This window comes from Alexandromys fortis, unplaced genomic scaffold (assembly GCF_014885135.2).
Source record: "Alexandromys fortis isolate MF-2015 unplaced genomic scaffold, M_Fortis_MF-2015_v1.1 scaffold_1, whole genome shotgun sequence".
NCBI classification, from domain to species: Eukaryota; Metazoa; Chordata; class Mammalia; order Rodentia; family Cricetidae; genus Alexandromys; species Alexandromys fortis.
The window spans coordinates 429,574-447,574 of NW_026067927.1; the positions used below are offsets into that span (position 1 = coordinate 429,574).

The 18,001-nt window shown below is 38.5% G+C and overlaps 1 protein-coding gene across 10 annotated transcripts in view; it reads left to right on the plus strand.

Annotated features, from left to right (window-relative positions):
• Positions 1-18,001, plus strand: part of Chd9 (chromodomain helicase DNA binding protein 9) — a 219,135-nt gene that overhangs the window by 174,630 nt on the left and 26,504 nt on the right. For all 10 annotated transcript variants that reach the window (XM_050143929.1, XM_050143928.1, XM_050143923.1 and 7 more), the window contains 7 exons: positions 737-896; positions 1,537-1,626; positions 8,104-8,207; positions 9,346-9,463; positions 10,069-10,126; positions 10,400-10,442; positions 14,481-14,700. In XM_050143929.1, coding sequence (XP_049999886.1) covers positions 737-896; positions 1,537-1,626; positions 8,104-8,207; positions 9,346-9,463; positions 10,069-10,126; positions 10,400-10,442; positions 14,481-14,700 — 793 coding nt within the window. The remainder of the gene's footprint in view (positions 1-736; positions 897-1,536; positions 1,627-8,103; positions 8,208-9,345; positions 9,464-10,068; positions 10,127-10,399; positions 10,443-14,480; positions 14,701-18,001) is intronic.

Genomic DNA, 18,001 nt, shown 5'->3' on the forward strand with positions numbered 1-18,001 from the left:
ACAAATTAATTAATTTGAAGAACTATCCTTTAGGTAAAGGTGAAAGAATCACAGAAATATGATTATGTTTTCCCTAAAAACCATGCATTAAATAAAGGAGGAAATGTGAAGTATTAAGCTTGCTCAGCTCTATAGAACAAAACATTTCCTAAGAATATGTTTTGATAATAAGCAAGGAGCCAGCCTCGGTTCCAGTGTTGTGGTTTCTGGGGTAGATGAGTGCATTAGGCCGGAGACGACTGTGTAAGCTTCAGATGTGGTTGATTCCCTTTCCTGGAAAACTTAGCAAATGTGGCACATGGTCAGCATGAACAGTGATGCCTTTTCTTCTTTAAAGAAATTCATAGTAAAACTCTCAAGAGCATAAAAATGACTTTAGCTCTCCTAAGGTTAGACCATTCCATGTTATTAATAAAGCAAATTCTGAAATGCCAAAGGACAGATACATTTCTGATAACTAAAGAGGGGGATAGGTTACAAAGCCAAAGGAATCCAGCATAAATATTGTAATTTGGGATAAAGTATTGCCTCATTTGTGAAATTTGACTTAATTTTTATAAAACCATCCTGACTTGTATTTGATGTGTTATTGTCAGTTCTATTGCCATTAAGGTGCTAAAGACCTCCGTAACCTTCAGTGACCCCGGAAAGTCTCTAGCAATTTCTTTTATTGGAAAAATCTTCCAAATCATAGCTTTTTATACAAGTTCTTTCATGTGTACCTTCATCTTAACAGGCCTCTCAGCTCCTGTGCCAAGGGGCCGGAAGGGGAAGAAAGTAAAGACGCAGACAAGCTCCTTTGATATACAGAAAGCAGAGTGGCTTCGGAAGTATAATCCTGAGCAGCTCCTTCAGGACGAAGGCTACAAGAAGCATGTAAAGCACCATTGCAACAAGTAGGTGGTGGGCGGTGGAGAACCCGCTCTCTAAACAGTCACCTTCCAGTCTAGTGATGGTATGGTCTGAGATTGTTAACTTCAAATGGTATCTTCGAGCCATCATGAAACATCTTATATATTTTTACCATCAAATATACCTAATCTCCAGATAAACTCCTCTCTTCCTGTGCAGTAAATAGTGACCACTGTGCAGAATTTTTTTTTTTCGAGACAGGGTTTTTCTGTAGCTTTGGAGCCTGTCCTGGAACTAGCTCTTGTAGACCAGGCTGGCCTTGAACTCACAGAGGTCCGCCTGCCTCTGCTCCCAAGTGCTGGGATTAAAGGCGTGCTGTGAAGATTTTGCAGGATCTTTTGTGTATCATCAGTAATGAGAGTTATTTAACCATATATAACTATTACTCTATTATTGAAAGACTCTATATAAGCAAGGGGATAAATATGCCTATACTCTGCTGCTTGGAAGGTAATGCAAGAGAATTCATCCACGAGTTCAAGGCACGCACATTCTACTCAGTGAGCTCCAGGCAAGCCAAAGCTACATACACTCCTTTCTCAAACAAACAAACAAAACAAAATAAAAAATGTTCTTTTCTTTAGTGACTAATATCTTTGTCTCCTTTTCTTTATTTTATTTTAGAGTTTTGCTTCGTGTAAGGATGCTTTACTATCTAAAGCAAGAAGTCATTGGAAATGAGTGTCAAAAAGTATTTGATGGAGTTGATGCAAGGTAACTTAAATTTTTGTTTACTTTCCAGTAACGCAATAAAATAAAAACCATACAATGAAAGAAAATTGCATAGTAAGTGGCTCTTTCCTTCAATGGAGATCAATTCCCTTGCCACAGAGAATCGACCCTTGCCTTTCTTCTGTTACTCTCATCCTTGGCTCTGTTATAAAATGCAACAACAGGAGTGGTAATAGTAATTTAAAGATTTGTATGTAGCCAAGATGCCATTCAGATAGACATGCATGAAATAGTGAGTGATTCATTCATTTCTTCAGGAAAAGGCCTGGATTATTTTGTTTTATTTGTGTTGTTGGGGTCAAACCCAGGTCGCTTGTGCATCCTAGGCAAGTGTTTTACCACCCATCCATCCACACCTCTATGAGCCCAGGACCAATTCTGAGTACACTCAGGCACTGAAAAAGAAAAAATGAATATTCATCCTTAATCAGTTTATGGTATCACTGAACAGAAGTGAGACTGTGCTTTGCTGCGTGGATAAGAATCCAGTAGGGATTTCCCCTTGACTACGTGTGCTTTAGTTTCTCCTCTGTTCTCTGCAGCATCTGTTTTAGACTTGTACACACCCTAACTGCCTGTTCGGCCCCTTATTTTCAGGAACTAAATGTAAGCAAGCCATTAAGTAGAAGTAAACTCACCTTTCTGCCAACAAATAGAAAATTTAGCTTTCTTGAACTCATTCTTTTCTTGTTTTCTTCTAATACAACAGCCACATGAGACCCTAGCCACACCTTGGTCTCCTGGGCCCTTACCTGTTTCTGTCGTACAGTCTCAACTTTCTCCCTATCACATGTCCACTTGTAGACTTGCTCCTGCTTCCCCACTCAGTGTGACTTTTGACCTTTCAGCTCCCTAACACTTGGGTGTTTGTCATTATGACCTGAACCTCATCACAGCATCTTCTTACCATTCATTCACTAGACATTACCTTGTCATGCTCCCCCTTTCCTCATTATTCAGTTTTATTCTCCAGGACATTAGCTGAATTCTTTAACCTCACTGCTTGCCTATCCCTCTGTATCAAATACCCATTGTAACTTCAGTTTAATCTATTTCTTACCTTATTCTAAGGAGCTAAACATGACTAGGAAAAAAACATCATGTAATGGGGGAATGGATTTACTTCAAATCCATGCATATTCAACATCAAATGAAGTGAAGTACAGACTATTTAACAACTTTGGCTAGTAAATTTCTTTTCTTCCTTTTTAAGAGGATTTATTTCTACCTGTGTCCCAAAACCTTCCAATTAACCAACAATGTCTAATAAAGACATTGTGACATATTTCATAGAAAAACAGTCAAGAGCTACTTGCGTCCATGTCTACCTATTTGCCCCTCAGGCAACAGTAAAAATGCACCTCCTTTGCTAATTAATTGCCTTGAAGCACATCTCTTCTGTTCATTTAAGAACATTACTCCTGTAGTAATCTTCCTTTCCTGAGTCATTTTCTTTCTCTTTTCCCCTTCTTCCCTTTTCTCTCGTGCGTAAACATGCCCATTTTACTCACTTAACGTAAAAAGGAAAATAACTTTCATAATATGTATCGTTCTGCTCCATTTTAATGATTCCCTTCTTGACAGACTCCTGTTTTCTGTTTCTACTTCTTTCTTTGCACTTTTCATCAGCCTACTCTAATCAATCTAATCAATGTTTATAGCATAGCCACCAAGTCTGTATTTCTTTATTTACTTCTTAAAATATTTTCTTCAATAGGTATCCATGCTACTTCCTATACCCACCAATTCTTTCCTTCCATTTTCATATGTAAGACTGCTCCATCATACTGAACGTATCACATATTGCCATGGTATGATTCTTGGGTATCCTTCCCTCATTCTCATGAAGGAGAACCCATTGGCTCAATGAAAAACATGCCAAGTGTGAGCACCTTCATTCTCCTCGCCTAGCCTCAATTCTCTGTTTAAATCTGCTGAGACCTAATAATTGATCATCCTTGCCTCCAGAAAACTCTCTACACTCTGTCCTTCAAACAGCAGATAGAATGATTTTTCATAAAGCAGTGGCATGTCTCTTCAAAATGTCTTCTTAAAACAGAATTTGAGTTCCAGATAACCTAAAATAACCCTACATAATTCTCTTTCTTCTTTTGCTCTGTCCCTTACTTAGTGTTCCAGCCACTCTGTTGTTTCTGTTCATCCAACAGGTCAAGCTTATACTGTGTTGTTCTGGTCCAAATATGCTTTGTCCAGATCTCCCAAAGAACTGTCCATTCACGTGACTGGAGAGTTTGCTCAGCAATTAAGTGCACTGTCTGTTCTTCAGAAGACCCAAGGTTAGATTCTAGCCTTTGCTTAGCAGCTCACAGCACTCTGCAACTCCAGTTCCAGGGGAGCTGACACCTTCTTCTGGCCACCAAGAGTGCATAAGTGGTATGTAGACATACACGCAGGCAAAGCACCCATACACATAAAGTTAAAAGAATTCTCCATTCATGTCATTCAAATTCAGTTCACTGTTACCCTCTCAAGTAGGCCTTCCTGTCCATATCATCTAAAACAGCCTTCTAGTCATTCGCTACTTCATTTTAATGCCTCTTGATTTTTTTACTGTTCAAAACTTTTTCTTCCATTGCAATTTAAGTTGCTGTTTTATTGATCATTGCATTCTCATCCATTATCTTCTTTGGCTGTGGTTATAGTTTGCTGTAGAGCGCTTGCCTAATACATGAGGCCCTAGGTTCAGTTCCCAGCACTCCCCTTACCCAGATGGAACTGTAAATCTTAAAATACTAAGTACTCGATAAATATTTATTAACTAATTGTCTCTTTTCCTTTGGCCTATGACTGATCTACTTTTATTTTCGTAGCCACTGTTCCATTGATTATTCCTTTACTTTCCCATTTAAAAATAAATCTACTTCTCTTTGGATTTTATCAAGTTTATATCTCCCTCATCTTAAATTTAAATTTGTACACCAAATGCATCACCTTTGAACCCAGTATCTCTTCTACCATATTAGTGCTCTTTGATTTCAGACTCACTCTTTCTTTCTTTCTTTCTTTCTTTCTTTCTTTCTTTCTTTCTTTCTTTCTTTCTCTCTTTCTTTCTTTCTTTTTTTCCTTTTTCTAGACAGGGTTTCTCTGTATAGCCTTGGCTGTCCTGGAACTTGCTTTGTAGACCAGGCTGACCTTGAACTCTGCCTCCTGAGTGCTGGGATTAAAGGGATAAAAGTCTAAGCCCAACTTAGACTTCTTTTAAAAAGTATATTCATCATGTCAGAGAGGACAACAGGAACTTGATGGAGCTGACAATGTTACATTTTCAGCCCAGAAGCAGAAAATATTGAACATCTGTGTTTAGCTCACTTTCTTCTATACAGTGTAGGATCCAAGCACAGGGAATGGTGTCACTAACAGTGAGTAGGTCTTCCCCTCTCTTAACTTAGTCAAAATAATCCCACACAGGCTCTTCTCCTGGGTCATTCTAGAGCACATCAACTTGATATTAAGTTTAACTATTACATAGCACTTAGCTTTAATTATTTGGGGGTTTTCATCTTGGTGGCTTATGTTCTATTTCTGTCTTCATGCATTCAGATCTCTATCTCATGTCTTCATCTCTTTCTTACTTCAAAACTACATTTCTCACAGGTCCCAGCATTGATTATTCTTGCTTAGAATATTCTCTTTTTTTCATTTTTTCTGTTCGGCCCTCCTTTTCCGTAGTTGGTGTGGACTGACTCTCTTTCCATCTCTCCCCGTCTTGTTGGGGCACATGTTCTACTAGTAACATATCATGTCATTGTTCATAAACTACTGCAGATACCTCTTTACAAAGCTAGGGGGCATCCATTTTCATTCATTTTAGTTATTTGAATGAAGGATTTAACCTGAGGAACTTCAAGAAGTCCTTATGTAAGAACATCAAATGATTTTTAAAGACAGAAAATGTTGGACTCTAGCGTCCAAACACCGAGGAGGAGTCGCCCCCAGAGACTATCTCACACACCACAGCCGATGCAAAAGCATGAGGATTTTATTAATTCTGTCATGACAGGGTCCCCCAGCATTCGGGAAGCCGAGGGACCTCAAATAGCTGGTACAGTCTACTTTTAAAGGGGCCACAGAAGCAAGGGGGGTTGGGTTGTTCTTTGACTATTCTGATTGGCTTATTCGAAAAGGCTATTACCAATAATTGACTGGAGAGCTGTTGCCAGATCAGATGAGGTAAGAGGTCATTTTGACCCCGTTTCCCAGGGGACCGAACCAAAACATACGTATATGGGTAATTGTTCAGGAACTGAGTAACGTGCGAGTGTAGCTGTTAGGTCCTTGGTTCCCAGGGGAGGAGGGGAAGCACTATGGCACAGAGGCTGAGAGGATTCAGAATTGTCAAAAATGGCTTCAGGATTGTCTTAAAGTCTTACAAAATCAATTACTTGGGAGGCTGAAGCCGAATGATCAAGTTTCAGGTCAACCTGATCTACATAGTGAATCCTAGTCAGCCTGGTGGCCAACATAGCAAGAACAAAGCGGAAGAACAAAGAACCACCAAAAATCAACAATAGTTGCAGGCCGGTCTTATATCCCTTTTGCTAACAGTTTACAAACACTTCATGGTCATGTGACACTCAAATTTGAACCAAGTTTTCACAAGCAGGAACATTTTTTTCAATCTCCGTCTACACAATTGTCTGGACGCCAAGCGCCACCTGGTGGTAGACAGGGGATCCTCTACTACAATTTTCCTTTCTGGGATCCCAGATTCTCTCTGCCCTTGTGTCACAAATTCCGTCAAATAAAGATTTCCGTTAGCTATGTTCTTTGTCAGTTTTTGACAAATAGCAGGAAAATCATTGTCTCTCTCTTTTTCTCTACTAAGCTAAAACATTTTCAGTTTTGACTTATTTATAGAAAAGATATAATAAAAGTATTTGCTGAAAGTGCTGTCAGTTTATAAAGTTCATTTCACCCACATCTCACCGTGGGCTAAAGACTTCTGAAAACAACTGTGAGCTGCTTATCTTTTTTTTTTCTAAGCACATGGAAAACTTTCTCATTGTCTATGTCTTCTTGTTCAAGACTATTGCTGGTGAAGGGATGTTTGCCTAGTCCAGGAGCACATGAACCAGCTTATCTGTATATGATAGCCAAATTAAAAAAGAACTTTTTTATTAAGTAGAACTTAGTTATCACCAGAAAATTTAGCACGTTAAACCTAAAGGTCTTTGCTAATTAATGTAGGAAATTACAGTGACGAGACAGAGATGGCATCGCTTTGTATTATATTATTTCTCTGCATCCTTAAAGATTGATAGCTTTAGCACTTGGGAGGCAGAGATAGGCAGATCTCTGTGAGTTCGAGGCCTGCCTGGTCAACAAAGTGAGTTTGAGGCCAGCCTGGTCAACAGAGTGAGTTCCAGGACATCTAGGGTGGTTATACAGAGAAACCCTGTCTCAAAAAGCAAAAAACAAACAAAGAGAAAGAAAAATTGACAGTTTCATGAAATCAAGTATCAAAATTCTCAGTCTTTTATTTTCTGCAGTATACTCCATTCAGTTTTTCCCCTTTGACTACTGAATATCAGGACACATACACATATGCACACACACAGACAGACACATAGACCCACATCTACACAGACTTACATATATGCACACACAGACATACACAGATACATGCACATACACCTACATGTATACAAGCATACGTATTTACACACAAACATACCTACACCCACGTGTACGTATGTGTATGTATGTACACCCACAGGCATGTATGTATATACATGCACGCACATACATATAACAGTATATGCTAATAATTAAACATTAGGAATGTATCTTCTAGCCTATACAATATTTTAAATCTCTACAAAGAAATAAACATACCTACAGCTGATGTCATTTTATGAAGTCACCTCTGCTATTTGGAGAAAGTTCAAGGAGAATAGTCTCATGGTTGGATGAGATTCTTCAGCTGTCACGAACCCTTTCATGAAACCAGCCAACTTGCCAAAGCATTATGGGTTATTAGAAGAGTTTGAAATAATCTGAATTGTCATTTGTATCAGAATACTGGTTGGATAAATATAAAAGTATTATTTTTCATAGTTTAAATTATAAATCAAAAAAACTAACTTTTAAAGTGTAATCTTAACTGATTTATCAAAAGATGTAACTTGTTTTTGAAACACAAAGCACTTCCTTTGCCCTTTTGAAACCCAGTTTTCTCATATACAAAATATTTCAACCAGATGTTTTTTTTTTTAACCAAGCTGTTTGCTGCCATGACATTCCAGTGAAGCACTTTGTGTATGTAAGGGTGAGGAGACTGTGCCTCATGAAACCAGGCATAACCCTTGCTAAAATATATTTGTTTAGTTGAGTGTAATGTTAGTCATTTTATGGCATCTTTGTTGCTGTTGCATCATTTATACCTTTTTCCTCCTTTATACATATTTATAAAATTCATAATCTTGTGCTGTTTTTAAGTGACATTGATGTTTGGGTGCCAGAGCCAGACCACTCAGAGGTTCCTGCTGTGTGGTGGGATTTTGATGCTGACAAGTCACTTCTTATTGGGGTTTTTAAGCACGGTAAGTAACGAGTGAGCGGGGAGAGCACTGATGGAGAATGGAATCCCACTGTTGCTTAGTTTATTGGTTTCCACCTGCAGTTTACTCCAGTAACACACACAATCATCAGAACCGTAGAGTGTTAGAACTAAGTTTGTATTCACTTCTTTTCCTCATGAGGAGGTGCCAGATGTGACTTGCCCTCTGGGCTGTCAGTCTTTCACAGTCTCCTCCCTTAGAAAGAGTTACATGAACTATGTGTATGATCAGCTTATTCTACTTTTCTTTTTTATATGTTTTTTTAAGATGTATTTATTTTTGTTATATACATATGAGTGTTTTGTCACCATGTATGTATGTGTTCTATGTGTGTGCATGGTATTCTCAGATGCCAGAAGATGGCACCAGATCACCTGGAACTAGAGTTCATGATGGTTGTGAGCCACCATGTGGGTGGGTGCTGGGAACCAAACCTGGATCTCCAAGAACAACAATGTTCTTAATTGTTAAACCATCTCTCCAGCTCTGTTTTTACTGTTGTTTTTGGTTTGTTTTTTAAGATTTTACTTTTAGATGGAGTGTGTGTGTGTGTGTGCGCGCGCGTGCACATGTGTGCTCATCAATGGACAAGTTGTCCAAAATAGAATGTTGAATCACCTGGAGCTGAAATTCAAGGCTATTATAATGAGCCTAATATGGGTGTTGGGAACTGAACTTGGGTCCTCTAGGAGAGCAGGAACACTTTTAACTGGGCCATCCCTCTATTTGTCTTTGTAAAAGATACATTTAAATTTTTATTTTTTTATTTGTTTGTTTATTTGGTTTTTTTGAGACAGGGTTTCTCTGTGTAGCTTTGGAACCTGTCCTGACACTTGCTCTGTAGGCCAGCCTGATCTTGAACCCACAGAGATCCACCTGCCTCTGCCTCCCAAGTGCTGGGATTAAAGGCGTGCATAACCACCTCCCAGCTACATTTAAATTTTTATAAGTATTAGTAAACTGTGTTATATTTGTGATGATTTCAAAACAGTATCTTTAACTCAATTACTTAAATAAAATGTTCCTTTTACCCCCAAATACTATTTGCTGTATATATAGGGAGTCTTTATATTCACACAGCTTCTTTCTGTCCTCTGTGCCTTTGAAACTGGTGATGCAGGTTATGAAAAATATAACACCATCCGAGCAGACCCAGCACTGTGCTTCTTGGAAAGGGTGGGAAAGCCTGATGACAAAGCTGTTGCTGCTGAACAGAGAGCAAATGATTACATGGATGGGTATGTGCATTTTAGACTCAAGTTCTCCATCTATGTTTTGGTTCCATTCTTAACGAGGTTTATCTTTTTCCTTTAGATTTATTTATTTTATTATTTTATGTGTTTTGCTTGCATGTATTTATGTATAACCTTTGGGTACCTTGTGCTCTCAAAAGTCAGGAGGACTTTGAATCTCCTGAGGCTGGATCCAGTGGTTGAGAACCACTGTTGTGGATGACAGGAAGCAAACCTGGGTCGTCTGCCAGAGCTACAAGTGCTCTAAACCACTGACCCAACTTTCCAACCCAAGGTTTATCCTTGTGTGTGTGTGTGTGTTAGGCTTGTATGAACATGACCATGTGCTTAGAGGACATGGGCTAACTTGAGGTGTTACTCTTCAGGACTTGCCTACCTTGCTTTTTGAGAGTGATCTCACTGATTAGACTAAGCTGGTAAGCAAGCAAGCAAGCTCCAGAGTCCCCCCGTCTGTGCCTCTATCATTGGGATCACAGATGTGTACCACACTCCTGGCTTTTTCTGTGTTGCTTGGGATCAATTTGACCTTTAAGACAAGCCAAGAAATCATCAGACCATTACAATAATTAGAACACTTGTTATTCTAACAGGGATGTGGAAGACCCAGAATACAAACCTGCCCCTGCCATCTTTAAAGATGATATAGAGGTATGTTTTAGATCAGCTAGAGGAAACAGAAATGGCAATTGTGAGAACTAAGGCAAGAAGTTGTTTTGTTTTTGCTAAGTGGATTGCTGCTAATTGTTTTGTGGGCTGAGGGTATAGTATTAACTATTAACCCCGTAAATTCTGGCTTAATTCATAGCTCAGACTGTAAAAAAAAAATGTGTTGAAAGAGAAGTCTCAAATATGAAGAAGTTTGGCTCTTTTTTTATTTATCTTGACTCAGTTACTTTGTGACAAATTTCTCTTTTTTTAAAGGATGACGTTTCCTCACCCGGAGACCTCGTCATATCAGATGGAGGTAGGTTGCACTTTTTCACTTAGCAGCAGTATAATTTCACATCCTCATGAATGATGAGATCACATTTTTTTCCTCTAATTTGTAAGCATAGTACTTGAAACCGTTGATTGGAAATTTAACAGTACTGTTATTTTTTTGCAATTCCTTAGCTCTGAATTTATAAACTAGACACTTTGACTGTGGCTTGGTTATTAAACTTATATGTGAGATTAAATCATTAAATGTTAATACATAATAATTTCTTATTAGTTCCATGTATACATTAGGGAACAGCCTTATTAGTCTAGACAAAGCTAGCTGAGCACGGTCTGCTTTCACTGTTACTTTGTTTTTGGTGTTTTGCTGGTGTTTTGTTTTGTTGGTATTTGAGTTTTTAGAGAGGGTCTCATGTACCTTTCAGGTAGAATTATATGTGTGTGACACCAGGCCCAGCATTCCTTTTACCAGTTTCTGATACTAAAACAGGAAACACATTGTTGTTGAAGTCCATTCATTGCCCTCTGGTACACAGAAGAACAGTGTGCCTCACCCTTTGAATAGTACATGTAGGCTAGGAAGCTGTCCATTGGGCATGAGCATAGCATATAATATGTACCTTAGAAACATATTTTGCACTTTATTTTGTTTTGCTTTTGTTAGTACTGGGATCGAATCCCAAGCCTTATCCTAGGGATACTGTAAGTGATCTACCACTGAGCTACATGATCAGCTCTAGGTCTTGAATGAATTAAAATTTTAAAAATTTATCATTGTCATGGTGGTTTTCTTTTTTTTTTTTTTTTTTCTGCTTTCATCTTGGTTGGAATAGTGGGATTTGGGAGTATAGACAGGATCTCTTATAGCCCAGGCTGACTTTGAACTTATTATATAACTAAAGATGATATTGAGTATTTCATCTTCCTAAGTGCCTGGATTGCAGGCACTTTCAACATTCCTAGTTTTATACAGTGCTGGGGATAGAACCCAGAGCGTTATTCATTTTATTTTGTAGTAGTACTTTTTCATCAGGACTGCCAGTCCACAAATAATGACATGGAGATTAATTATTAATTATGACTACTCTTAGCTTGTTCATAACAGTTCTTATAACTTAACCCATATTTTTTTTAACATTTATTTAACTTTACGTGCATTGGCATCAGATCTTCTGGAACTGGAGTTACAGACAGGTGTGAGCAGCCATATGGGTGCTGGGAATTGAACCCAGGTACTCTGGAAGAGCAGCTAATGCTCTCAACCACTGGGCCATCTCTCCAGCCCCCCATAACCCATATTATTTCATCTGTGTTCTTTCACGTGACTTGTTTTCTTATGTCCATACTGCCCGTCCTCCTTCCTCTATGTCTGACTGGTGACTGCACCTTTCTTCTTCCCAGAGTTCTCTCTCTGTCTCCAAGTCCTACCTATACCTCCTGCATAGCTGTTGGCCATTCAGCATTTTACTACACCAATCACAACAGTGCATCCTCATACAATGTACAAATTTCTCATACCATTTCCCCCTTTTTGTCTAAATAAAAAGGAAAGGTTTGAAAATAACAAAACTATACACAATAAGAACAATTATCAGGGGCTGGAGAGATGGCTCAGCGGTTAAGGGCATTGCCTGCTCTTCCAAAGGTCCTGAGTTCAATTCCCAGCAACCACATGGTGGCTCACAACCATCTGTAATGAGATCTGGTGCCCTCTTCTGGCCTACACACAGACAGAATATTGTATACATAATAAATACATAAATAAATATTTAAAAAAAAGAACAATTATCAGGTAAGAGTTGCATTCACAATATCCAGTGCCTTTGTATTTGGCATATTTGGAGAAAATACTCTATTATCTATCCTATTCTGATAAATTTAAAGTTTTATGCCTAAACCATTTTTTATCATAATTTATATTACAACCCTAAAAATATCTTTTTAGATCTTAAAACATCTCCTTAGATAAGCAACTTAAGCATCTTTCAACCTTATGTACTTTACATCTCTTACACAAAATTTTTAAATTTGGTAACTAGGAAAACTGTAATTATAATTATCTAGTTTTTAAGCCTATCGAATATCTGAGAAGGTTATAATATTATGTGAGTAAACAGGAAGTGTAGAGCAAACAACTTCCAAAAGAGCAGCTGCTGTTCTCTATTCATTAGCATTCAATAAAATCCAATTAACAAAGTCATGTAAGGTCCAAACTCCTCCTTGTGTTATAATATTTGCCATCCTTACATGACTTTTGGGGGGAGGGCGGGGCAGGTTACAAGACAGGGATTCTCTGTGTACCTGTCCTGGCTGTGCTGGAACTCATGTTTCACTATGTAGACCAGGCTGGCCTCAACCTCATTGAGAGCTACCTGCCTCTGCCTTCCAACTTCTGGGATTAAAGGCGTGCATCACCAACGCCCAGCTACATGGCTCTTTTTTTTTTTATACATTTTATTTTTCTTTTAAGAATTTATTATTTTTAAACCATTTTTCTATGACCTTCTGTCCCATTTTCTTTTCTTTGTTCAGCATCTCAGTGCATTTTTAAGCATATTATACCTTTTTGGAGGTTTTCTGTGTCTGGACCTAACTTTCTGTGCATCTGTAGCATTCTTTGATTGTGTGAGCCAAGACTTAAAGGGCCAGTATGTCTACCGTGTGGTTTCATGCTGGCGACTGGCTCAAGCCCAAAGGCAGCAGCCGGCAGCCACAGCTCTGTATGCCAAGCACCAGCCTACTTGAGAGAATGCAAGACTAGGAAGCCATATCCAGCTCCTTGTCCAGAACGTTTTTTAGCTTTCACAAGCCCTATGTTTGGATATTCGAACCCCACATTGGGTGCTATATATAGTGGAACTTTCTTGTCTGGACTGCCAGCCCACAAATAATGACATGGAGGCTTATTATTAATAATGAAAATGGGACCTTAGCTTGGGCTTGTTCCTAACTAGTTCTTGTAACTTAAACTAACCCATATTTTTTCTTCTGTATTCTTCCACATGGCTCATTACCTCACCTCTATACTGCCCATCCTACTTCCTCTGTGTCTGTCAGGTGACTCTGCCTTTCTTCTTCCCAGAGTTCTTTCTGTCTATACTCTCCTACCTAGTATTGACCATTCAGTTTTTTATACACCAGTCAAAACAATACATCTTCACACATAAATATTCCAGGACACTAGGAAGCAATCTTCCAATTGACCTACATCCCAAGTCTTTATAATAAATTTTTAAAATGTATATTAAACGCATAATTTTCTACCTAATGACTTTAAAACTTCTTTGATTTTAAATTAATATAAATTCAATCAAAAAATTAATATCCCCTGGGTTTGCAGTGTTCAGCATCCCATTGATTTCTGTTTGTTTCTTTTTTTCTTTTCTTATTTTAAAATTTCTTTATTTTTATTTTATATACTGGTGTTTTACCTGCATGTGTGCCTGTGAGAGGGTGTCAAAACATCTAGAACTGGAGTTGCAGACAGTCTTGAACTGCCATGTAGGTTCTGGGAATTGAACCCTGGCCATTTGGAAAAGCAGCAAGTGCTCTAACCACTTAGACATCTCTCCAGCCTCCATTGTGTGTTTGTTTGGTTCTGGGGGGCAGATTTTTGAGACAGGTTTCTCTCTTTTGGGTTTCTCTGGCTGCCCTGGAACTTGCTTTATAGACCAGACTGGCCTCTAGCTCAGGGATCTGACTGTCTCCATCTCCCAAGTGCTGGCGTTAAAGATGTGTGAAGCCGTGTCCAGCAACTATTTTCCCCCCGTGACAGGTTTTCTCCTTGTAACAGCCCTGGCTGTCCTAGAACTTGCTATGTAGACCAGGCTGGCCTCAAACTCACAGAGATCCACCTGCTTCTGCTTCCCAAGTGCTGGGATTAAAGGAGTGCACCACTACCACCTGGCTCTCTCTCTTTTATGATGAAAGATTTGGTTGGTTTCCTTCCAATAAACAGGATGAAGGAAAAATTATAAGTATAAAGTTTTCGGCTTTTGTGAGCATCATCCAATATCTGCTTAGGTTTTATTGTTTTTATTGATTCAAGTTTCCTTAAATACAGATGGTCAATTGATGGAAGGGGATAAAGTTTATTGGCCTACTCCGTCAGCTCTGACTACACGGTTGAGACGTCTCATCACTGCGTATCAGCGAACTAATAAAAATAGACACATCCAGCAAATACAGCCAAGTTACTCCGTGCCTGCCAGCGTAATGCAGCCAGTTTACGAAGAAGCCACTCTTAATCCTAAAATGGCAGCCAAGATAGAAAGACAGCAGAGGTAAGACAATACCAAGTTTTAATATACAGTATCTATATGCATGTTCATTCTAGAGGTTATGAAGTTGTTGAATTATCATTCTAATTTCCCAAAGCAAAAGACTTATATACAAATGTATATATACTCATACATTTATACAGAATTATGAAAAAACTAGCAAAAATAATTGTCTTATATTTATAACCCATATTTCATATTTAGTTTTGTCATTTTTACTAACATTGAAATTTTAAGAAATAAAGGCATAAATAAAATTATTCATAGAATTTTAAATTATCAAAATTCTAGATCCAAAATTTAAATTATATTCAGTAGACCTTTGTCTATCTTATTTTACATTAAAACATTTATAAAATTTAAGAATGGATGGAAAGCAAATCTACCTCTACTTTATAAAAAAAAAATGGGAGGAGAAGGAATAGAGAGATGGCTCAAGTAAGAGCACTGACTGTTTTTCCAGAGGACCTAGGTTCAATTCCCAGCACCCATATTGGCAGCTCATAGCTGTCTGTAACTCCAGTTCCAAGGGATCTAACATTCTCACACAGACATACATACCAAGCAAAACACCAGTGCACATAAAAAATAAAAATAAATAAATTTAAAAAGAAAAAGGTAAAAGGTTGGAACCATTGTTGTTGATGAGAAAACAGTGTAAGAGATGTTTAAGATAGGGGAGTTTGCCATGTGGCACGCACCTTTAAACCTAGTACTCAGGAGGCCAAGGCAGATGGATCTCTGTGAGTTCAAAGCCAGCCTGGTCTACAGGGTGAGTTCCAGGACAGCCTGTCTCAAAACAGAGTAAGACAGGAAAGAGTCTCAACCACAAGTTCTAACTTCTTTTCTTAAAATATGTTTTTAAGATTTGTTCATTTATTTTTATGTGTATGAGTGTTTTGCCTACATATATGTATGTAGGCCTGGTGCCTGAGGGGCTCAGGAGGGGGACTTGGGTGCCCTGGACTGGATCATAGTTGTGAGCTTTTATATGGATGCAGGGGAACCATTCTCCAGCTGCTGAGCCAGCACTCCAGCCCCATATATGTGAATAAAATTGTGCGTGCGTGTGTGTGTGTGTGTGTGTGTGTGTGCACGTGCATGTGAATGCAAGTGCCCACAGAAGCTAGAGGTGTCAGATTTCCCTGGAGCTGGGGTTACAGGCAGCTATAAGTCACCTGATATAAGTGCCAGGAATTGAACTCAGGTCCTCAGGAAGAGCAGTAGCTCTTCTCCACTGAGCCATCTCTCCAGTTTCCATCCCTGTCATTCTAATGTCTTGTACTACCTCACCCAGATTTTCTTTGTGTGGATTCTAGGGATCAAACTTGGGTGTTGTGCTAAGCACCTTATTGGCTGATCTATATCACCAGCCCCAAAAGCTTTAAAAACAAACAAACAGCGTATCAGTAACCAATACTCTTTGTTAAATCTGGGTGCTTGAATTTCCTCTGTTAAGGTTCTGTTTTGTGTTTTGTTTAATTTGCAGAACATTTATCTTAGAATTTAGTTTATGTGAAACCTAGTATGTTAGCTCTCCTTGTTAAAATTCCAAATGATTCTGACTTCTGTCAGCATCTCCTTGTAGTCATCGGTTGTTCCACAGCAATCACCCACACACAGTATCTGAAAACAGTGTTGGGTTTTAGAAATATTTTACTATTTGTGTTGTAATTAGGCAGTTTTTCTCCTTCATGAGCTGTTGCTTGGACTCTAAAAGAGGTGGGGAGTCAAAAGTAGCCTTCCTCATGTGGCTGGTAGTTGGTTTCAGCTTAGAGCTCACATTCTAAAGAGGGCTGGCCGTTCTAAGTGGCTAAGGCTGGTGCTACGGATTATTATTACTGTTATTGTCGTTTTCTTCTTCCTTGTCCTCATCTCTTCCTATAATTTTTAAATGATTTGAAAAATAATAGAAGGTTCTTAAAAGTACAGAAAACTGGAACTGGAGAGATGACTCAATGGCTAAGAGCACTGGCTACGCTTCCAGAGGACCCAGGTTCAATCCCCAGCACCCACATGACAGCTCACTACTGTCTGCAACTCCATTTCCAGGGGATCGAGCATCCTCACACAGATATACTTACAGGCAAAACAACAATGCACATAAAGGAAAAATAAATAATTTTTAAAAATACAGAAAATGATGCTGTATGAGGCTCAGTGGTTAGGAGCACTGTGAGCTTGTAATCTCCAGCTCCAGGTGATCTGATCCCCTCTGACCTCCTCCTCCTACACACACACACACACACACACACACACACACACACACACAAGCAATAATTACAATTTTTTAAATGATAAAAAATACAAAAAACTGTAAAGAAACATACATAATTATTGTTTACATTTGGTCACTTCTCTTAGCCTTTTTTCCCATATATGCTCCCATAAAATTAAATGCACCTTCACTTGGAAACATAGGATCTTTTGTTTCACCATGAATGTGCAATTATACTTGATTCATGCTTTCTTACCCCAGAGAGAAGGAAACACTGTGTTTGAGGAAGGTGAAAATATGGTGGTAGAAAAGAATATTTGTCTTAGAAATGATCAGCTAGGCTATTCTCTTTTAAATCGAATTTTAGTTCTTATATTTCAAATTTTCTGCCTTTTTACTAAAAACTTCACCCCGGAAATTCTCTAGGTTATAATAGCATTTGTCAAAATGTTAAAATTTTGGCCTGGTGTGGTTGTGCACGCCTATAATCCCTGCACTTGGGAGGCAGAGTAGGTGGATCTCTGTGAGTCTGAGGCCAGCCTGGTCTACACAGTGAGTTCCAAGTTAGTCAGGAGAACATAGAGAGACCCTGACTCATAAAAAAAGTTGGTATTTTTGCACGTGTGTGACTATTGTGTACCTGCACAAATGTGTGTGTCTAAAGGCCAGTTCATGTTGACTGTCTTTCTTGGTGCTTCTGACCTTTTATATTTCTCACGTGGACCTGGAGCCTGCCTTTGGCTAGTTTAGGTAGTTTGTTTTACCAAGTGTTCCTATCTCTACTTCCTGAGCATTGAAACTAAAGTTGGATGAATAGCAAGCTCTTTTTACATACTCAAGTATTAGTAACTGTTTAACAGCCTATTGCACAGAAATTTATAATTTGCAGAACCATTTCTCTATCACCAGATACTAATTTGATTTCTTTTTTTACTGTGGTATATAGCACCTCAGCAAAAGTCATATACATATTTTTAATTGTCTAGGTATATGATAAAATCTTGGTTGACTTGGGTTTAGAGGTTGCAGATTTCTTGAAGTCTGTTCTCATCAGTTACATTCTACCATCTTCCTGTGGCCAAAACT